The sequence below is a fragment of the Cervus elaphus genome, chromosome 20 (genome assembly GCF_910594005.1).
Source record: "Cervus elaphus chromosome 20, mCerEla1.1, whole genome shotgun sequence".
Taxonomy (NCBI): domain Eukaryota; kingdom Metazoa; phylum Chordata; class Mammalia; order Artiodactyla; family Cervidae; genus Cervus; species Cervus elaphus.
In genome coordinates this window covers 98945444-98969753 of record NC_057834.1, presented here as the reverse complement: position 1 = coordinate 98969753, position 24310 = coordinate 98945444, and the positions used below count along the sequence as shown (strand labels likewise).

At 36.5% G+C, this 24310-nt stretch overlaps 1 protein-coding gene across 4 annotated transcripts; it reads right to left on the bottom strand.

Annotated features, from left to right (window-relative positions):
• Positions 1-7056: 7056 nt before the first annotated feature.
• Positions 7057-22995, bottom strand: SERBP1 (SERPINE1 mRNA binding protein 1). Of its 4 annotated transcripts, none has more exons than XM_043876034.1 (8): positions 22557-22995; positions 18672-18822; positions 18009-18149; positions 17807-17896; positions 17107-17226; positions 14379-14556; positions 10773-10946; positions 7057-9249 (listed from the first exon to the last, which is right to left on the bottom strand). In XM_043876034.1, the coding sequence occupies exons 1-8, from the start codon at positions 22867-22869 to the stop codon at positions 9193-9195; spliced, it is 1224 nt and encodes a 407-aa protein (XP_043731969.1). In that variant the 5' UTR covers positions 22870-22995; the 3' UTR covers positions 7057-9192. The 4 variants fall into 4 exon arrangements, with proteins under 4 accessions (XP_043731969.1, XP_043731972.1, XP_043731971.1 ...); XM_043876037.1 differs by having other exon boundaries at positions 17107-17181; XM_043876036.1 differs by having other exon boundaries at positions 17807-17878.
• Positions 22996-24310: the final 1315 nt, after the last annotated feature.

Sequence of the window (24310 nt, the reverse complement as noted above, 5' to 3'; positions counted from 1 at the left end):
CTGTCCATGGAATCTCCCAGGCAGAAATACCGGAGTGGGCTGCATTTCCTCCTCCAGGGCATCTTCCTGACCCAGGGATAGAACCCATGTCTCCTGCAAGTCTCCTTCATTGCAGGTGGATTGTTTACTGCTGAGCTACCAAAAACCTATTTGAGCATGCCTCTGGCTGCTCACTCTGGGAGATAAAATGCCCTCTTTCCGTGAATGACAGGGGTAACCTCATTCTACCCTTGCTCCAAATAGTTTTTCTAATCTTCCTTCCTGCCCACACACAAGTAAAATTCCTAGATCAGATTGCCTCGTTTACCAAGGCTAGTAGAGCTCACCAATATTCATATAGCCAGGCTTTCATTCGTCAGGAAAATTAGCAATACTTTAAATCCTCACTCCTGATACACATCCCAAAAGCCAACCCAGAAATCTACGCTTTGTTGAAACTATCAAATTCCTTAATTCTCTGGGACCTAAATACTATAGATAGAGTTCAAGTTCATTCTCAGTGAATTCACGGGCATCTCTACCAATTTGTGTGTAAAGATCATTACCTTCAATTATTCATTAAAAAGACCCTCTTTAAAAAAAACAAAACATTAAAAAAAAAAAAAAAAGACCCTCTTTACCAGAAGCCAGAAACTCCATTTCCTGGGCCTCTGTCTTCGTTATAGGCTATAGGAAAGCCAAGCTGTTGTTATCTAGTTCTTTCTCTTTAGTGCCTTTTCCCCTCCACCCTGTCCCAATTTCTCAGCTTCCACGAATAGCCTACAGCTGCAACTCACCAATGCCCAGCCACCAGTGAAAGAGATGCCAAGCTAGGCACATTCTATTCTAGTCAGTACCCCTTACTCGATTCTTGGTTTTCTCCATCAGGCTCTTTTTCTTCCACCTGATGTAGTTGTCATCTGTCGCAGTATCACTGCTCAAGCCTTCCAAAGAAGCCCTGTTCTTCTCTTTCTAGCCTGCAGGAATCAAGGACATTCACATTATCCACCCTAATGAAAGGCTAATAGGTAAACCCTCAAATTAATCACTCTCTAAAATAAAGAGACCAGAAAGTCCTCTTCTTCACCTTAAAAAAAAAAAAAAGATTAGGAGTTTAATCAGTTGGCCAACTGACGATGGAAAGAAACAAGTCATATTTTTACATCACAGTCTACACTAGAATAAATTTCCAATTAAAACTTTGCAAAACACACCCAAGTTAGATAAAAATATTGTCAAGATATGCCAAGATAACTTACAGATCAATATGAAAAAAGAACCAACACTTCAAAGAAAAATGGACTGAGTGAGCAACTCACAAAATTCATATAAATACCCAATAAGCATGAAAAAAAAAACGTTTTATCAAAGAAATAAAAATTAAGTACCATTTTTCCCTTACCAAATTAGAAACATTAAAAATTAGCTGGTATTAATAAGAGTACTGTTAGTTGGCTCTTTTCTGGAGGCACCTGGACAATATTCAGTAAAATTTGAGTCAGGAACTCCTTTCCTAGCAATGTAGACTAAAACTGTATAAATATCATAAAGTGAATAAAAGATTTATCACAGCAGTGACTAGAGGGGGATGGATGTTAAGAGTAGTAACTGAAGCAATGGGTCTTTGAAATACAAGTTTATATAACGAGCCAATTTTGCCTTTACTCCCGTTCTTACAGGAATTGTTAATAATGATCAACAGCCTCTAACACAGTACTTAGTCCCTGCAGTTTTCAAGAGCTATAACTCAGGTCTCACCGTGACTAGTTTAAGGTAGGTGTTCTCTCCACTTCAGAGATCAGAAAACTATGGCACAAGTTAACTAAACCCCAGTCATACTATTAGAACCTGATACCACAGTCTGTTTTAGAGCCTAACTTTCAACTACTTTAATTCTTCTCCATCCAAGTGACTGCACAACAAATTTTCTATCAATTGGGATTCTGACTCTAGTTTACCTGTGATTCCATAAAAATCTTTGAACCTATTGTTACTAGATAATAAAAAACTGGCATTTCCATACTTCCAAAGTTCTAGAGCATTCTTGGTTCTTTAGGAAACTACCTAAAAAGCAGGAAAGTCTTAAATGACACCAGGACAAATCTGGCACTAAGTTTGCTAACTTATCTACTCATCTAAATCTTACAAGGCACACTGTAGGTCACAGACGGGAATCAACACTTCTGAGAAAGTCCGTTATTTTAAGGAAACTGTATTTAAAACTATGAATAAAAATATTATGCCTTTCAAATAGAGAAGTAACCAGAACAGTGTGTTCTCTCTTTAATTAAAGTATCTGTGACTCCATCCAACTTAACCTGATTTTTTCCAAACATGGATGTTTAAGTAGAAAGGAATTAGGGCCGTTTTTGTCCAGTTGTGTTGCTTGTATGAATTGTTGAAATTTAAGTGCCTTTCCTTTATTCTATGGTAACTGGTTCCACATTTTGTTGATGGTACTTTTAAGTGGCAAAAACCATTCTTAATTTGGCTGAGATTTCAATCACATCTCCAAGAAACATACAGACCTATTATGTGATGCCACAAAGTCCCTTTAAATGAATTCAGGCCACTTATCAATTTCCACGACTGTGAAGAATTCTTCCACAAGGAACCCTGGCCTTGCGTAGGCAAGAGAATGTCATGTGGAGTCTGTATCTTCCTTTTTCCAATTTCAAGTAATTGGGCCCAACAAAATACTGTAAAAGCTGTTGCGAGATTCTCATGGAGACTGTTTTTCATAGATCCTGGATTTTCACCAGAAAGATCGTAACCAGCGCTAACATGGTTTTTCCTAAAAACCTCATGATCCTCATCCCTAGCCAAATCCCAAGGTGAAAACTGGATGTCACAAGATTTCATTTATGAAAAGAAATCTTAACCTTATTCCATCACAGAGGGTGTTAAAGACCATTTGCCTTCTTTTTCACAATTTCCTGTTTCCTCTTCTCTCCCGCAACTGCGGATGACTGGATTCCTTTGCACTCCTATAAACACTCCCTTTAGATCCCTCTGGTCTGTGGCAGGTTAACTTTCAGAACAGCTTCATAGACTTGTTGTTAAAACACCCACTTTTCATGTGTTTGCAATAGATTTTTAAAAATAGCTAGAAAGAATAGTTAGCCAATAATTTCTCCAGCTATGGATACTTCTCAAAATTTTTCCTCTAAAAATCTGCAGATAGAAGTTTAATAACTTTAAGTAACAAGAAATTGGTGATCCTGAAAAAAAAAAAAAAGGTAAGGAGGAACATCCCTGTTTGGGTGTCATTAGGAGGTGCCGATTATTTAAGTTCTTCAAGCAATAGTATAATGGTGATTTTCTCTTAATAAACTGTCCATTTTCTCCTAAAGAGAACTTCTCAGATGATTTTCATTTTCATCGAGCATTATACAGCATCCAAAGCACTTCTCTATATTTCAGTCGTGACTTCCAGCTCTACTTTCTGACTCAAAATGCAGAGCTGAGTGGAGGGTGGACCAATCCAAATATCAAACACGTCGTCTACTGCATTTTATTGATTCAGTGACAAAGTGTCCCTCAATCTTCAACCGATACCGTTATGAACAAAATACAGTAGTCAGAAGCACAATATACCTGGCTGGGCATGTTGATTTTCTTCGTATTATTAGTGATCAATGAACACCTTTATCAGAATTTATCCAATCCAGTCTTCCCATGGCCTTTTTAAGTTACTACAACTGTAGCACCTAAGTGAAGTCTTGATAAGTACACAGTATCAAGCTGAAACCAAATTTTCTGTAGTTTTTAGGAAAAGGTGTTCCTTTTTTGTTGGGGGGAAAAAAATGTGGAAGCTTCACTGGAAATTCACAATTTCCAGAGGAGACAAACCAACTTTATCTCTAAACAGAAAAGTTCCTGTGTTTAATTCATTTCACCAGTCATGTAAACCTAATTATCTTCAGCTATAAAATGCAGTTGGGGGTGGAGAGGAAGCCACCATTTTCTTTGATGTGTTAGATAATTTCCAAACCTCTGGCAGCCTGAGCATTGACAGAATGTCTAAACATGTGCGTATCTAACATTTGTCACTATTTGTCAGTGTGCCTGCCAAACAAAGCAACAACTGACTGTGGATTATTACACCCAAGGTGTGAAACAAGGAATTCAATGTGTAAAAGTTCTCATAATAAGATTTCTGACATTATTCATCAGCTAGTAAGAAAACTTCAGTCCCAAACTGACAAAATTCTGGGCAATAACAAGAACCAAGTCCAACTGGATCCTTTTATACATCTCCATTCTAGCTAAATGAAAACCATTTCTTCAAATTGAAGCGTTTTTGGTCCTAAAATCTGTTAAGAGAAGTCAGCTGCAACTGCAATTATGGTGTTATGGTGTAAACAATACTGTCCAAACTACTGCTCATTCTCCCAGCTCAGTTCTCCAAATAACAAAACCCTAAATATTAACTAGCCCTTCGCTTTTCACATTTCCATACCAGTAACATTTATGCAGCCATTTAAGGAATAAAGCCACAACCAAGATCAGTTCAGAGCAATTCTTATCACTTTAGGTAGTCTAGTTTTGAAAAATTCACAATGAACCGGAGGTATCAGAATTATCACCAAGTATTCTTTGTTTTCCAAGCACAAGACTTAGAATACACATTCAAGTGCACCAGAATGGTCAGTCTCTCCAACAGGCAGCAAAAGGGACAAATGTTACTGATTTAACACTACCTATGTAATTAGAGGCTTCAGCTGGTAGAATCCACCTGCAATGCCGGAGACTCTGGTTCAATTCCTGGGTTGTGAGGATCCCTTGGAGAAGTGACAGGATACCCCTTCCAGTATTCTGACCTGGAGAATTCCATGGACAGAGGAGCCTGGCAGGCTACAGTCCATGGGGTCGCAGTCAGACACAACTGAACAACTTTCACGTAATTAACACCTCCAACAAAAACATAATTTGGTAAATCATTTTCTAACTTGTATGGGCCATTTCTCACCCTTCCTTTCCATTTCAAAGTGAATTGACTCCCAGTTAAGACAGAAGTAATGACACAAAAGCTAGATTCTGCCTAAATGGATATCCTGATTAAGCTGAGAAATGCAGTTCTCAGAATCCATTAATTGATGCCCTAGTTCAACCTATGAAGACATTTGTTTTCTTACCCATGTAAAATGTTTCTATTTCTCATCTTATGGCACAGTCAGCACAATAGAAAGATCATCATCATTAAGTGATAATTGCCACTAAATGTGAAAACCTATAACCATGCCATTAAGTGTCTTAGTCTAGCAAATTATACTTTCCATAACAGCTTTCAGAATCATATTTAGGTTGCCAACTAAATAATTTCTTAAAAAATAATAAATCTTTACTAAAAAGCTACTGAATATCTTGCCCTTATTCTGATTAGAGGTTAAGAAGTTAAAATTTTTTAAATACTTCAAATTTCACAACTTCCCATACAGGGCGATTTAATCTGCACCTGTAACTTTTTTTTTTTTTAAAGAACTCTTATGTTGACCTAAGTGATGGTGTAGACCAGCAAACATTTTCTGTGAAGGACCATATGTTTTAAGCTTTGGGGACTATATACATCATTCACTTTTAAAAGGTAGAAGCAATTCTTAGCTCAGAAACTGTACAAAAAACAGACCACAGGCTGAAATCTGCTGACCTCTGGCTTAGATGTAGCACTAATTTAAATGATACTCACTTCCAATGTTAGCATTTCCCACCATGGACAAAATCTTAATGGCTTTAATAATTTATATCCTAATCACTTTCTGAAATTAAGCTTATACTTTAGGTTACCTTTCCTTACATTACTGATTTCATGAATTCCTCTCAACCACATTTCAATCACTTCTCATATAACCCCCATAATTTGATCATCAGATCAAGATTCTCAAGTTGAAAGAACATGTCAGAGGTAAACCTAGGCTGAGCAAAAAATCATTTGAGCCCAAATTTCTGAAAGTTGACACTTAATATACAGATCAATGATAAAATCTGACAATTTTACAATGTTCATGGTTTAACTAATCAGGTCTGAAAATCTGATGAGGGATCTTACTGCTTTGTTACTAGATTTTAAATGTTCTGCCTAAACATTTATTTCAGTAGAAATACAAATGTCTGGGTTAGAATCTATTTTCTAAGCATTTAATTGCTTTCTTTATAAAGCAGAGTTGCAGGCACCCAAGAGCCTAAGAATTTGCTATTAGGATAGATGGCTTCTAGATGTCCACTAGTATACATTATAATGATCTTAAAGTCAAAATCATTCAGGTTCTAGCAGCTCCACATTTCTGAGTTCTTTTCACTCTTTTGATATTTGTTGGTTCTTTCCATGTTAGTCTCTTAAAGATGTTTAAAAATCCTAATATACAGTATTCAGACTTTCTATGCAACTCCCTAACAGCGTATAACAAAAATTTCTATTTCCAACCACCTATAGCAATTAGAAAAATAATACAATAAAAACGAATACCTAATATTCTCCCTCCATAAAACGCCACAAACAACCCCCAAACATATTACTTATTTACAACTCGAGATATGTTCTGCCTCCACTTTTTAAATGAAACTGAGTGAAGTAACTTAGATGTATAGTGCCTGGTGACACATTTTAAAATCTTTCATAACTGCACAAAGGTCTCAAAATATTTAACTATAAGAGACCTCATCTCCATCATCTCAATGTAAACAAAATATCTTAATAAAAAATACAAACTATACCACTATTTCACTTTAAAAGCATCAAGACAGAAATTCATTAGAACATTCTATCAGCCATTATTACCTTATTTGTGAAAAGACAAACCCCCAACATAACCTTCACTCAAACATGGAGTTTCCTACAAGAAATGTCAATTGTCATGTCCGTCCTTAAAATTCATTTTACAAGAATTAAATTTTGTAATTAAAATAGGTACTCTCCCAATTGCTATTTGACAGACTAGGTTAATAAACACTCCATATAAACAAACCTGTTTTGTGAAAAAATGAAATATGAACATTACCCTTGGGGGTACACACATAGGTCATAAGACACGTGACGATAAATGGGCTCCTATGATTGTTTTTATGACTTTTAAGAAGTGAGCATGAAAATAAAATCTTTATTTTCAGTTATCACCCACCAATAAGAGAAAGTTAGGTTCACAGTTTTAGCTCGTGACAAAGTGAACTAGGAGGCAAATTTACATCCATCAGATACAACTAATGGACTGACTTTTAGAATCCAGGCGATCTTGAAAGCTTGCAACATACCAGATATTGCTGTGTATTCTCTAGTGACAGAATGCCAGCCATGGCTGACAATGAATAGAACTTGTTTTAATAGGTGTTTTCTATATGTTGCTAGAAATCAGGTTTATTACATGTTCCTGTCCAAAAATGAGTTAAGATACTTTAAACACACTACCTATGGGTATGTTTAGGAATGTGTATGTTGCAATCTCAAGAGGGGTCAATAGTCCACATGGACTAAATTGATACTTGCCTCTGGGTAGCAGGTATGTTTGTAAATATAAAATTATGTTTAACATTAGCACCAGTGCAGAACATGCTCAGCATCATAAGATCCAAAACACCAGCACAAGCTTATCCACCATTTAAAAAACCAATTACCTCCTTCCTAAAATGCCAAACTAGTAGGTCACTAGATCAATTAATCTAATCCCAATGCGTAACTCTTGTACTGTACGGTTTCTCCTTTACAAGTATGGGGAAAACTAATGAGCTAAAGAGACATTTTATGACTTAATGTCTTATATCAAGTATTTTTAAAATTGGACATTACCACATAGATAGAAAATTACTAATAGTGACAAAAAGATCTTTAAATCTGCAAATAAAGCCCCTTTCCTGTTAATCAATGTTGCAGAAGACTTAAAAAAAAATCCTAGAAAGGCTGTTTATTCTCTCCATGTATGTTTTAGTAAGTGGTCTTGATCAAAGAATCCATTATTAACCTAATTTTCTAACAGAGGAAGAGGTAAAAAGATACTTGTTACCTTCTACAGAATCTATCAACTTAAGACCGAAATTAATAGCAATATAGGAAATTTGGAAACAGTAAAATGTTTGGTTTTCATTTCATGGATGGTGCTGCTGTTCCAACCTTATAAAGTAAAGCTGTCCACTTTCCAAACCCCAGAAATTAACAACCTCCAACCTTACCGTACTAACCAGTGCCCTTTGGTTTCGAACAAGGAAGAGTTAAAGGGTTGATTATGGATGTACAATTTTGATTTTGGGACCTTTCACACATACAAATCATACTGAGCGGCCACTTATTTTACAGAGCAGTTTAAATGTTAACACATTAGCCAAATTAACTTGTTCCACCCACCCTATTGGAGGAGGAAAAAATCCAACACCCATAAAACTACTTCACTTGACAGTATGTGTCTATCAACAATAAGTAGCTTAAACAACTTTTACCAGTAAGGTGTCTAGACTGATTTTTAAAATGGGCAAGTGACATTTTAAAAGTAAATATAATTGAAATTGAATCAATTATAATTTGAACCTAATGAACCATGCAGGAGCAAGGGTTAATAAACCAATGTGCTTTGAATTTGTTCAAGTACTGGTATTTCTGTATATAAAGATTTAGCATATATAACAGCTATCATGAGAAGTGAAAAAGACCTTATCCCCAGAAATGAAAATATTAAAACTAAGTTAAAATACATAAAGTAGTTAGTATTCCACACAGCATAAAATTTGACAAAGTTTACATGTCCCAGTTGACCATGTGTGAAAATGCAAAGCAGGTATTAAAACTGATATTATTATGTTCAATATTTAAAACCAGTTTGTAATAGGGGGAACATCTAAATCCTCAATTAAAAAACACAAATGAAGTGAAAGCTTTAAACTGGTACACACTGTTCACACCTATATTTCAAGTTTGGAAATGCATATTTGCAAGCAGCAATACAAAAGTATTCATGAAGAATGCATAATCTCTGAAAATTATGAAAACATCCCTGCTACCAATACATTTCTAAATACAAAACTGACTACCATATTGTTACTTCTGTGTAGCAGGAGAAGTTCATTTTCAAAACAGATAAAATTCAGTCTTTAGGTGTGAATGGTATGAATGACAGTCTTTTTTTTTGTTTTTTGTTTTTTTTAAATTTCTTAGTCGTTTGGGATCCTTAAGCATGCAAGCCTCAAAGAGGAGGGTCCACAAAGGAACCAGGGCTGTCTTATGGCATCCAGTTAAGCCAGAGCTGGGAATGCCTCTGGGTCATCCACATCAGGAGCAGAAGCACTTGACTGAAAAAGAAACAAGCAAAATTAATGATTCTCAAATCTTATTATTTCCAGTGTCTACATTTAGACATATTCTTTAAAAAAAAACAACACAAGTTTTATTACAATAAGTAAAATATGCCAAAGCTTTTACTTTCAAAAGGAAAAATTACGGATCAGAATAGGACTTGAGGGGAATAGCTGGGAGACTGAGATGGACACACACACTGTATGAACAGGTGACTGAGGACTACACTGCAACCACCTATATAAAGAGTCTAAAAACAAGTGACTCTGTGTGTGTAACTGATCCACTGCAGAAACGAACACAACATTGTAAACTCCAGTAAAATTAAAAAACAAAAAACAGGACTACAAATATTTGCAATGAGCCCTGTCCTGAATTTTCTATCAAGAGCTGAGAAAATTCCTAGTAACACCATGGGTTATTTGTTTTTCTAACAAATCATACTAGTAGATTCACACAAGGTATGTATGTGGATTCACTGTTGTTCAATATTCTTTTATTTTTTCCACTTGCTAATAAGAATGGCAATGAAAGCAGGCTAAGAAACCAACTATTTAAGCAGCACATTCATAATTGATAGGAAGGAACTTAATGGCTATTTATATTCAATACAAATTACAAAACAAAAAAGTACGGAAAAGATCCATATACACAATGCTGGCCTTTAAAAAGAACCCATGTTACAGAGGAGGGAAAAAAAAATATCACTACACTGTTATGAGTGACCATAAAATCTAGAATATTAAGTTACTACTATAATTAAACATTGTCAGACTCAATCAAGCAGATGGGGTGCCAATTTATCAGACGTTGAGAATTCAGGACATTATGGTTGATTCTGAAATAGACTGTAAGGCACAATGAACTAATTCAAATTATCACTAATACTTTAATCATACTATCTCATAAATAAACCATGAACTTTGGGATCAAGCAGATCAGAATTCAAAACTACCAATTACTAGGGCTTCTAGCAAAATGTTTCAGAAAAAGTTGTTTTGTATCACAGTGCAAGGCAATGGAGATCACAAAAAATAGGACAAAAATGAATCCCAACTCTAAGAGACCAGCTGTCAGGAACAAAATAAGAATCAACAACCAATCAATGTCACACAATTATATATTGGACACAAAAGTTTTATTAAGCTGAGATCTAAAAAGCAGTGAAGATTTGTCAAGACAATTATTGATATTTGGCACTTCAGGTAGACAAAGACCACAAAATTACCTTGGTTCCTTGCACCTGAATTTCATCTTCTATAAAATGGGAATTTTTTTTTAAAAGCACAGTACCATGATAAGCACTAAATTAAGTGTTCAATAAAGGGTGATAAACTTAACCACTGGCAGCACTATACAGTCATTTAAGTGCTTTAAACAAAAATATAACCTAAAATGTAATTTTTTAAAGGAATGCCAACCTTTTTCTTCTACTTATGTCCCCAAAAGGAGTTAGGTCAGTCATCTATCAAAAGAGGTCCCTCAAGTTACTTACAAGAGTAGAATATGTCTTAATTACCTTGTCAGTCCTGATGCCACGGTTTGGACGTCCACCACGCCCACGGCCACCTCGTCCTCCCCTGCCACCACGTCCTGGGCGGCCAAGGTCTCCAAAATTGATCTCCAGCTGAGATGTAATATCATTTGCTGGCTTCCGGAAATGGTGATCCATAACTGAGTCTTCAGCATGAGCCTAAAATTTCAAATGAAGGCCACTGGGTGATTTGATGGATAGGAAAGCAATGTTGTATATTTCTCAATGAGCTTTCTACAACCTGTCCTTTGTGTGGAAAAAATGTAGCAACAGGTAATAAGTAAGCTTTGGGATCAGCTATAGTAATCTAGCAGTAAGAATTCCTTTCACTTTTCTCCACTTCGTATTCCCTTAACTTGAATTATAGGTGATACTAGCAAGACTTGATTAGAGGTATTATCACAACTACTTAAGTGGCTGGGCCCCATCTCAAACCTACTGAATTATAATCTTTAGCAGTGAAGTATGAATAAAGTTTTAGTTGTTCAGTCATGTCTGACTCTTTGCAACCCTATGGACTGTAGCCTACACCAAGCTCCTCCGTCCATGGGATTCTCCAGGCAAGAATACTTCAATGGGTAGCCATTTCCTTCTCCAGGGGATCTTCCCAATCCAGGGATAGAAGCTTGGTCTCCTGCACTTCAGGCAGATTCTTTACGCTCTGAGCCATCAGGGATGAATAAATACATTTAAAAATATGCCCTTCAGATTAGGATTCCAATCTGAACCTCTGATGAAGACTTTTAGATAGATGGTATATATTTCTGTTAGAGACATTACTGAATCTCTTAAGTTTTAAAGAGAGCTTTTGCTCTATACCAGCTATGACTTGGGGAAGAAGCTGTGTACAGATGTCTCAAAATGCTTTTCTGTTTATATTTAAACATGTCCTTCCATATAAATTGGAGAACTACAGATTCAAGTGAAACACATTACATAAACAACCTTCAAAAACTGTGCACAAATAAAACCATGCCTTAAATTTACCAAAGGAACCTTCTTTAAAATGAAGTCATCATGTTTGTGAAATTCACATCCCAAGCCACATGACACTCTGCAAAAATGCCAAGCAATCTCACATTGCTTAAGGCCTGATTTTCTTTTGTATATTTGGGAGAATGGGTTTTAATCTTCTAGTTGGAAACTTCCTAAAGTATGTTTTAATTTTTCTAAATACATGTATAATCCTCTTTTCTGAAGGGTATTTCATTCTAAATATCTTATAATATTACAACTGTTAATAATTACATTTTCAAGTACAAATTATTTGTAAACAGATTTTCATTCCTTTAATCATCTAATACCCTTTTGTCTTTCTTTAAAAAGGTTTTGAAAAATATTTTCAAATTTTTTTAATTTAAAAAAATATTAATTTTAACATTTAAAAAATGTTAACTTTAAAGGAGCCTAAAATACAAAATCACTAGCAAGTAAGTCAATTACTATGTGAAGTGTCTGATTTTAAATGTTAGTTATTGCAAAACAACAACATTAATTTATTAGTTAAAACCATTTATAAATTTCTAGAGCAAGAAGCAAAAAAGCTTAAGGTGATATATTACAGAAAAATCCTGAAGGTAATTAAGAGGAAGCCTGGATATTCAGATTACATCCCCAATCTTCAAGTAAACTACCAGGATCAATTTATAGGGGTTTTTTTTTCTATAGCACTGTGCAATAATTAAGGAAATAAGAGCTTGGTCTCAGCTGTCAATAATTCAGTTCTCTATTTCTCAAAAAAGTGTTTTCCTTTCCCTAACTATTTCATTTTTATTGTGAAGCTGAAGATAAGTATAATAGAAAGAAAAAAAGAGTACTCAAAGCACTGTATACAACAAACTTAAAGACCTGTTATCAAGTTACAATGAGGTTGCATCCTGATAAACCTGATTATCTTTAAGTTCAAAATACATTTAACATACCTAACCTACCAAACACATCATAGCTTGGCCTAGCCTACCTTCAATGTGCTTAGGACATCTACATTAGCCTACGGCAGAGCAAAATCATCTAAAACAAATCCACAAAGCCTTTATTATAATGTGTTAAATATCTCACGTAATTAAATGTAGTATTGAAAGTGAAAAGCAAAAAAAAAAAAAACCCCAAAAGTTCCACATCAGGGACAATCTGTATTCAAGTGATAAGGCCATATATGCCAGATTTCAAGTACAATATCACAAAAGCAGCCTAACTATGAGGGTCCAAGCATTTCTAAGTGGTTGATAACGAAAATGTCCTAGTTTCAAGGTTATTCATAACCAATTTCACATTTTATAATTTTCAGAAAATTCTAATTATATGTATCACCTTGTGTAATAATTATTTCTGAAAAGCTCAATAAAAAATATTTAAAGCTGGGACACTTAACCAGATGTCTATAAAATTCATGAAGAGGTTGCAGGGTATTAATGGTAATGATAATAATCTAATATTATACCAAAGTATTTCATGTCTGTGTCCTGTTCTGAAGAAAAGTTCTGTTGGGACCCCAAAAACTTATGATGCCAAAGTACTTTTTTTACATTATCCTAAGCAGTTTAATTGTTAGTTCAAATGAATAATCTCCCCAAAGTGAATTTCTATGGTTCTTTAAATCAAGGTTCTCTTTGGATTTTACAGATACCCAAAACAACTTTATCAGCAAGAACTACAAAAAAACCCAAAGCATTCTAATGAAACAAAATGTTTTTTCTTTACTGATAAGAAATTACACAAGACTGTCCCATTTATACTACTTTCATGATGCCCATGTTTAAAAAATCATCTCTAAACTTCTACTTTAGTGCAGAATATTTCCAAGCTTGTTTCACAATTATTTTTTGCTTAGAAAATTAAAATGTACAGAGATTTTACTGTATTTTTTAAATTATAGGTTGCCTTCATAACATTCCAGTTTAACTGTGACTAAAAGCTCATACTCACATAAACCCTAAAAAGATATAGCAGTGGGACAGTCCCCTAAGAATGTGTGCCCCAAGACTTAAATAAAAGCTACCAAATCAAAAGTCACACGTCTTTCTCAAGTATTTTCATTAGTTTCCTAAGGAAAGGAAACTCATAAATTCTCTGGTCTTCAAGCTATTACTCTTCAGTAAAGATTTACTAAAGATTCCTGGATAAGGCTTCCCAGGTGGCACCAGTGCCAGGGAACCTGCCTGCCAATGTAGGAGACGTTAAGAAACACAGGTTCGATCCCTGGGTGGGGAAGAACCCCTGGAGGAGGAAATGGCAATCCACTTCAGTATTTAAAAAAAAAAAAAAAATTCCTGGATATTATTTATATATGGCACAGGCAGACAGTTTAAAGATATACCACATAAAAAAAGCCAACCTTTCAACCTAATACAAGTCTTAATGACTCCCAGTTAAGTAAGATTTTAAAAAACATTACAGCTTTAAAAGAATAATTTCTTAAGAATATATCATAATGCAGTTTATTTTCCTTTGGGGGAAATATATGTCTCAAATAATCATATGTAAAATTTTATTTTATAAACAGATTATCCATGTGAAATTTTAAAACAAAAATTGTATATGCAATTCAAGACAAATCTGAACATTTTCAAACACCACAAAACTTCACTTTACCTCTTCACTTTTTGACTTATGAAGAACAAATCCCTTCTTCCACTGCCCATCAGCACCTTCATTTGGTTTTCGGATATTAAATTCTACTTTTGCCCGGTCCTTATTTTGAATAGCCTTCCACTCATCCAAAGTCATTTCTTTTGGACCCTCTTCCTTTACTTCTTCAACTTCATTCTCCCTGTGTGAAGATGTTTCAGTATTACACCTGGCAGGGGGCTCATAAAATCACAGAACTTACAAGTGTAAGTGAGGAAGTACCAACCTCAGCTGGTTGGTAATCATCTAGATTATCCAAGGACAAGGAGAATCAGTTTTCTTTGTAACCCAATGGCTAACATGTGACTTGGTAGAGACCAGGAATTCACTGTTTGTTCAATCAGTGAAAATGTGGATAACGAAGGAACATACAATTCATATTCATAAACTCTTAAATGATCATCTATCAGTAATACAATCTTGAACTGGCTTTATTAAACCTAGAACACATTTTTAAAACCACACTACTGTTTTTAAAACTTACAGTATGTGACTGAAATCTGATTTAGCTTCTGCTAAAACACATTTTTAATTTCCATAATACGTAATGCATAACACACATGAAGGTAATCATCTAGGCTGCCCATGACAACCAAGTTTTATATTTAAGAATATAAGAGAACTGTTCCCTCATCCATTTTTATAACACTTAAAGCAAACCTTTAATTTCTACAAATCCAATCTTTATATATACTCCAACTTTCAAACCAGTGTGTACATGAATAAGCAACTAAAGTTTCACTAGTAATGGAACTTTCTATAAAATACTGATTTTCAATACTTAATACCAAATTGTGTTATTTCTAATATAATTCTCAGACTATAACTATTATGTAGTATCCTGTTTCCTTTTTACAAAAACAAAGCATGCACCTAGGAATTCACCATTTAATCTCAATTTTCAATTGTCACCAAACAAGTTTGCTATTTTGGGAGCACCGCTTCTTTCCAAAGATAGCAGGTGATTCAGTTAGCCTCAGAGCTCAAATAACTCCCATATATGCTGTTCTTTACTGTTTGACAAATCTCATCTTAAACTCCCCAGATCAGTTTATACTGAATTGATGCAATTTTAAGTATCAAGTCCAACCTTGTCAGTTTGCAGATCAGAAAACTAAAGATAGAAAAAAGGTCCCAGTCACTAAGTTGTAACTCAGCCAAGAACAGAACTCAGCATACATTTATCACATCATGAAACCATGACATCTACCTTCAAGGGTTGTTATAAGAATCATATGAAACAAAACAAAAACTCAAGAACTATACTTAAAGGAACCAATCAAATTCTGCCAAATCTGTGTTTCTTAAATGTACACTTGCATATGTAAGCTATTGTCATCATCATGGTCTTTAGGCTCAATACCTAGAACCCCAATTTCAGTCCTGGGAACTGAGCTAAAATTTGCTTCCAATACCCTATCAATACCAATATATCTCTTACGTAACTGTTTGTATGTATAAACAGTTATAATCTTGACAGATTACTCTTAAGGTGATTTAAATATGTTTAAATATTTAAACAAATCAAATATTTATTCATTTAAGTAAATGAAGGTTATTCATTAAGGGAACAATATTTGTGTTGAGCTTTGTAAAGTAATTAAGTGTTGTATAAGGTTCATTTTAACTTACCTATTCCATTGTTTATCACACAAAATATTCGTAAGTTTCATATAAAATAAAACGAAGTTCAAGACATCACTCAACACCATATATTTTTATCTAATAATAGTAATAACTAAAATAACTAATAGTGTAACTGAAAATAACTAATATATTTATATTTTTAGTAATAACTAAAAATAGTAATTTTTCTAATAATAAATCAATTATTATTCCTTACTTAAGCAAATCCACTAAATATGACTTTCTAATCATTAATAGTGCTTCACTCTAAGAACAATTCTGGAGAAAAAGAGTTTAGGAAGCATCCCTTCTCTAAATAATTTGATTATGCCTTGATTAAGAATTACTGACCTAATTAATCTGCAGTGCAAGACTTTAAACTACATACTGAAAGAAATGACTGACATATAACTTCTGCTTGTATTGATGGAAGACAGAGGAAGGCACAAAACTATTTCTACCAGCATAACTTGAGTCTTTAAAACTGTCCAACCCTTGCATAAACAATTTCAAAACTGTCTTGTACCTAAAAACTCAGGAAATAAGAAAGCTAGTGAAATGATAACATATTCTGGCCCTTGCTCTCCTCACACATTTTAAAACAAACCAATAATGCTGTATTCCACATTCTATGTGAACGGAAAAAACTTCAAAGAGATGGAGGAACTAATTTTAATAGTCACATTTTATCATTTTAAACTGTCTCGGTATAAAATGTGTACAGCTATAGAGTCCAAAGTACTTTGAACTTTGCAAATAATTCTCAGGTTAAAACAGCTAATTTTTGTGCTCAGGGCTAACAGGATTTACTAAAATACGTATCTTCCATATCTTTTTAAGATGCCAATGGTAATTTCAAACAGAAATAACCATTTCTATTTATCAAACCATCACAGTCCAACATATACATGTGTAAAGTACTCCTCTACTATTTGAAGGACTGGAGTACAATAAAGTCTCTCCTATTAAAAAGCAAATATTTAACATTAAGCCTATAGATTGTTTTTTTGGTAAACCCCAAACATTGCAATGCTCAAGCATTACCACCACACACAAAATCACTTACTTATTTTCAGTGTCCGCAACTGGATGTTCTTCACCTTCAGGTGTTTCCTCAGTCACATTTGATTGTTCCAAGTCACTGCAATTATAAGATATTTGTTTCTGAATGTATTTGGGGGACTCTCTAAGGAAAGAAAGAAAACAAAAGGCATCTAGGTCCATTTACATGTAGTTAAAAGAGTCTTTATACAGAAGTATTTTAAAATTCTCACATTCCCAGTTTTTTCCTATTCAATTTACTCCCCTGTAGAACACTAAGAGAAAATAATTTAAAAATATATACTGATCCAAGTTATGGCTCAAGCACATTACTCAAAAACTAGAAAGGCAGCAGTTCTAAAATAAAGCCCCACAAGCTTTTTAAGTTTTTAATCACCGAAAGGTCAATAGCTAGAATAAGAATTATAAAAGAAGAAACATACAATAGAATACTCAAATAACTTCAATATAAGATTTCAATAAAAGTGATATACCTATATGAAAAGTATCACATACTTTTGAAACATAAAAAAATTGGTCATTCAACACGTTATAACCCAAACATATCCAAAAAATCACCTATCATCTTGTAAGGAAGTAGCTGAGATGACAGCATCCATTCTTGTCCCAAGGACAAGTAAATATTTAACAGAATTAAGGGCAGACCTCAAAAGTAAACTATACAATTTTATTAAAATTATTCATTAAAGAACCGGAATACCAACGTTAATTCATCTTTGACAGTTCCCCAGTTGTGAGATCCGCTCCCTCCACGTTTGTCCTCATGCTTCAGGCCACTGTAATGTGAAAAAGAACTAACAAAACTGAGTTAACATAATACTCTTTAGGTCTAGAAATTCAAATTTTGTTTTATTAAAGAAGTAGATTCAAATAGTAAAGTATAATAAGAACCAATATAAGACTTACGATCTATCACTTCCACTATGCCTATCAAATTCACGTTTGCCACGAGAATCAAAGCCATCTCCCCGGCCCATTCCTCGTCCACGACCTCCTCGACCTCTTCCAAGACCACCACGGCCTCGGATAGGCCGGTCAATAATCGGTCTACAACAAATGAAAGATATTACATACTTCTAAGGTTTCTGGAGAAAAGAATGAGGGAAAGTCAAAGACTCAAAAATACAGGAACATATTTACTGGCTCATATCCCAACTGTTCAATGTTTTAGAAAATTCAAAATAGTCTATTTCTAAACAGTTAAAGGTAATCAGAACTAGGAAATTCCCCAAAGAAAGAAAATTATTTTGACATTCTCTTTTACTACTAATGCATACACTCTTCCACTGTTACTCATTTCATCATATAATTTAATAAAACTGCTCTTCACTCATATACTTAAAAATTAAACACATCTAACCTGCATAACTGAAGTGTTTCAGTACAAGATATCTAAGTCTGAACACCAGAAACTGTTACCAAAATGTCATTAATAACACACACACTCTGCTGAAAAATCTGATAAAATTAACCAGCCACACTGCTTCCTGGCAATTATGTTCAATTTTATGTGTTAAGATGTCTGTCTATAAACTGACAATACATGAAGAGATTAAGAAACAATCTTGCCTATCGACGGAAAATTCTCCTCCTTCACCCTTTTCTTCAAGTGGCTTTTCAAATCTTCTTTCACGAGGTGGTCGCCTTTCTGGTCTCCTATCAATTATCTTCCCTTCACCCTGAAGTTGCTGATCAGGTCTTCTTCCAACACGTCTTATTCCTAAAATGATTAAAACAAAAACAAAAACAAAAAAACCCCATATAAGCAAATCATTTCTGCAACACAGAACATTTAGGCCTAGACTGTTAGAAAAAAAAAATACTACTACTCTTTAAGTCCACTACTAGCACTTCCTATTGAAAAAGGCTAACAATGGGCACCTCTGAAGTTTAACGAAGTACTTCAGAAAAATTTCTATTTAAATAAACTTGTTTCAAAATTCCATTTAGTTTGCCAAACCATTCCCCCCCTAAAGCATTCTCTGTAACTGACCTGGAAGTCATTTAGTTATTTCTCTCACTTTTCAAGATGCCCACCTCTTAATTTAAAATTCTAAATTCAAAGAAATTTTAAGCAAATGATATAGTAAAAACGATTAATTACAGTAGCCATTTACAAATAATAGTCAAGCAAACCAACACAATCACCAGATAAGAACCCTTTAAAAAAAAAACAACACACCGACAGTGAAGGCATTATTTTATTTTATATAACCTGAACAGTAAAAAAAAGAGTAAAAAAAAGACTGATGATTTTATCAAATTACAAAACTGAAGGGAAAGCAAATGGCATTTAAGATTATATCCAATGAATAATTAGGTCCTACTGTATAATATGGGAAACTATATTCAATATCCTGTGACAAACCATAATGGAATATATTAAAAGATTATATATACACACATGTATAACTGAATCATTTCAGTGCAGAGCAGAAAGTAACATATTTTGTAATGAACTATACTTCAATAAAAAAATTTTATAAAGATTACATCTCCATAGTTGAAAATAGCTACTTACCCCTCTTCCTCCTGCAGTTTACGTGTGTGTATGTAAACATATACAAACATACCACACCTAATTTTAAAACACTGTTATGCAACCAGAAGCTATTATTATGGAGAAATTTTTTTTGGTTTGCCCTTACAATTATGTTTTCAAAAAATCTTTAAAACCCACATATACAAATTAAGCCAGATGTAAGAAACAGAAACTTGTGACACTAAATGATGGGTGAAGCATTTACTGATTTCCCTCTTCCTTACCTTTTTTCTGTTTGTGTCAAAGGCCAAAAGGCCCTGTGGTGGCCTTAAGGATAATAAGTAGACTGATGGTTAAATTTATGACTGTAAAAGTTTAGGTATGCTTTAGTTCCCAAACTACAATTTCTGACAGTCACCTGAGGAATTGATTTCACAAGATATTAAGTTGGTTCACTCTGGTTCTTTCTAAGAAAGTGTACCACCAGCAAGATGCACCTAACTGTTCAGCTGCTTGCAGTCAAATGGTAAATGTCAAACTCTTAAATGAAATTTTAAGGTCCATTCCACATAAACTCTCAGGACAGATCACAAATGTTAGACCTTACACCAAGGCATTTTAAAAAAATTTCTTCAGAGGTAGTGTATGGGGTGGAGCTACGGAACCAGTTCTTATAATATCCAAGCCTCACACACCCAAATGAACAATGGCTTGCTTCCCCACTCCAATATTCAGTATCAGGCTTACAGAATCTAAAACACTTACAAATAAATCCAAGTAGCAACTGACATTTAAAAATGTGTCTCTAGATTTTTCACTATATTCCAGGCTTTCAACATTAAAAAACAAACGAGAATAGACTTTAGTGATGTTCAGCAGTGTCGATTCTCAAGTTCCTCAAGTGGGCAAAAGACAAACTACAAAATTCACAGAATATAAACAGTAAATACCTACCTAAAGCATATCTAGGATTGTGCCAGGACCTCTATTCAAAGGCACAGAACACATGATCAGGTTAACAATTCTTCCTACTACAAGCGTCCAGGACTTTGTTTACAGATCTATACTTCCCCAATGCCTAGAAATGACTGCTACATAGTAGGCTCTCAAAATGAATTTTTTTCATTCAACATTTTTATAATCTGTGTTTTATGCAATTTAAGGTTAAGTGTGCTCTGAAATGCTGACCTAAGGAAAATGTTGATAGCTATTAATGGAAAATTTCCCAAGGAAAGACTACTGAATAGTAAATGCAATCCTGCTTATAAATTTATGAACTAACTATAATTTAAAATACTAGGTTCCAGGTCAAAGTTTGTTTCATAAACGGACTTTATGATCAAACTGAGGGGTTTAAAGCACACCTCATGTTTTGAACATTCAAAACGAGTGAACACACTTCAGATTCCATGTTTTCATGTACCTTCTTTGAATTAGTGTCATAAAGGAGGTAAACTTGAGCACAGTTTAAATAACCACACAAGTCAGTGTGCCTTAACATAGAAATTAAATGATTTATTACATTGTGCTACAGCCTGTATAGCCTGCTATAAAGACTAGCTGAGTATTTAGCTTCAAAGATGCATGCTTTCTAATACTCCAACTTGTGCTTCCCTCTCCAACCTGTAATTTTAATATAATTGTTTTATTTACCACCTAGATTCTTCATCCCAAGCCTCACAAAGTTCTCTCTATATTTCTTAAAAATTCTAAATCAAAACCTAACACAATTGTTTTCATTTTCAAATTAGTTGAACGCTATCAAATTCAACTAAAGCTGAGAACTCCTTTCTGAAGCACGTGGCAAAATTTCAACTTTCAACACACAGAGGTAATCTCTACGATTCAGAGCTTAGGTCCTACACCTACTTACTTCGGATCTTTAAGGATTTTTCCTTACTCCTCACTGCTATGCTTTTTCACCCACCACCAGAGAAACCAGGAATGACGGAGAGTGCAAACCCCAAGTTCAAGGCAATCCCGCGAAGTTTACAATGACCTGGAAGCAGCTACTACCCGCCAATGAAATCCCATTGACCATGGGACCCGTGACCATGCTTCACGCACATGGGGAGAAAAAGCCATAGATTGAAAAGGACTCTGCGGTGGCTAGCGCTGTGACAGCGACGGGGCTCAGGCCAGGGGCACACCACACCAAACACTGCGTGCGGGGTGGGGGTCGGGGGACGCGGGGCTTCGACCGGGTAGATAAAAAAGATCTTGACTCGAGAAGAGTTTCAGGATTTCCTGCCATCACGTTTTCATTCAGAATTCCCACTTCTGGTCAATCCCGAGTGGCCAAATTCCTCTCTCAACAGCTTGAGTCACTCCAGCAAGTTACTAAGTTTGTAATAGTTGACTGGGCGAGGGGTGGACAATAAAGCACGTGTGCACCTAAAAGGGCAGCTTATTCCACAACATCCGAGAGGTTCGAACATGCGGGTGGGGGGTGTGTGCGTTGGCAGAAAACTCGACCCTCTTTCTCGGGCGTACCCCGCGCCATCCTGGGACAAGATGGCAAGAGAGGAGCCTAAAGGAGACAACCTCACCTCAGAGCAGCAGACTGAGGGGGGAACTCTGAGCAGGAAGAAGCCGCGGAGCCCCCGCTACCCGCTTCACTACAAGTGCTCCGAAGAGTGGCTCCCTTCACCGAGCCTCGGTCCATGCGCTCGCCCGCCAAGGAATCCGGCGGGAAGGCAACAGCCTCCCAGGATCCCGACCACGCTTCTCGACTCAGACCTGAGGCGGGAAGGGGTGGTTCCAGTATCCCTGCAGGTGGCGGTTTGAACTTGGGCTTACACGCTCCCAGCACCATCGCAGGACCTGGCTTTTGTCGAGTTGAGGGAAACGCGGGGATATCGGCGGCCAAGTGTCCCGCGAACCCTCGGAGCCCCAGAAGCGAGTGTTAGCCCCAAGTCCCCTCGCTCCTTCCCTCCATCCCGGGTGTCTCCCACATTCTACCACTGCTTTACCTTCTTTCTTAAGCGCCACAGGCGGCTGCGTCTCCTCCTTCTTGTCAACCACGCCGACGCTGGGGGGCAACGGATTCTTGCGGTCTTTCTGGGACTCTTTACGCAGCTGTTTGCCCGCCGCATTAGAGTTGGTCTGAGCTGCGGCCTGAGCTGCGCTCTTGGCCCCAGGGCCCCCAACGCCGCCCCCGCCGGCTTCTTTTTTCTTGTTCTCTGCTGCCTTCAACACCTCGAAGGGGTCCGATTCGTCGTCAAATAACTGGTCAAATCGGTTGGTGACCACGCAGCCGAAGCCTTCCTGTAAGTGCCCAGGCATGATGGTGGCTCGGCGGCGCGTTCCTCCACGGATTGCAGCGGGCCGCGCCGAGCCAAGAGCGCCTGCTTCAGCTCTTCCCACAAGATGGCCGGGCCGAGAGAGGGGGGCTGTCTTCTCTTCCGGCGCTAGGCACACATCCGGGAGCGGCCAGCGCCGCACGGTACCACGGGGTCTGTAGGCCAGAGTCGCTTTTCCTGAGGCGGCTCCCGGCACCAGGACTACAATTCCCAGAATACAGGGCTTAACAACTCTTCGCGCGCGCCTCAGAGGCGGGACCTCATCGAGGGAGTGGGGCGTGCAAGCTGAGGGAGAAGCGCGGTGGTGGGCGGAGTCCTGCCACCTGCTATCGCCACCCTTAAACTCTTTGGGTCTCTTGCTGCGCTGAAAACAGGAAAACGTGACGGCGTGTTTTGCTCGCGAAAGTTCTCAGTCTTCGGTTTTACTCCCCGCCTCCGGCCCAGGACTAACTTTCCCCACCTCTCCGGGAGGGTCAAGGTGACCATCAGTCTTACAAGTGGAGACTCACAAACTTCCAGGGCTGGCGGGTTGCTGAGGTGCAGCACTGGCCTCGCTAAAGCGGAACCCGCTCTCTTCCAAATCCCTAGCTGCTCAGTTGCTGGAGTTGCCCTCCTTCAGCCCTAATAATGATTCGAACCATCTCTGTTTCATGTGAGGCGGAATACGCTTCCTCTCGCGGGGACTTGAGCTCGAGCAGCGGAATTAATGCAAAAGACAAGTTGAACTAGCAAAGTGAGTGTTGCGCGCTTTTCTTGGATGAGAAGGGCCGTCTTGCGACCCGTACTTTAATTGTTAATTCCTGGCAGTACAGCACTAGCCAGACACTGGGAAAGCCTCCAAAAGGCATTGTTTGTAGAAACACTTTCTAGAGTCTAGACTAACATTAGTGCCTGACAAGTCAAGGATTGGCTATTAGTAAAAGGTACTCAAGAAATAACATTAGAATGTTATCTGAAGAGCATCTGAATGTGTGATGTGCTAAGACTTGCAGTGAGGGGAGAGAAATATGTCAGAATTGTCTTTAATTCGCATTGGTATTAGCTGAGAATATTAAAGTCCTTTAAAAGGGTGTCATGTATATTCAAGCATATTTGGCAACACGGTGAGGGGAAATGTATTTTCATAATTTTTAAACCTTTTCTATTAACGCAGAATATAGAAAATGCATCTCTTATGTTCCAGGTACTATGAATAACCTTAATGTCAACAACAACTTGCTAGGTAAATAATTTTCCCTTTTCACAGGTGAAACCATTTCCTAGTTGAAATGATTTGTCAGGTTCATGTCTGTAAAAGTTTAAGTGCCAGGAGTTAACTCCAGTCTTCTAACTCCACTGTGAGACACTTGACATCAGTTTTTTAACCCAGACTGCCTTCTGATAGAAATCAATCGATATAAATTAATTTCCAATATTTAATAAGA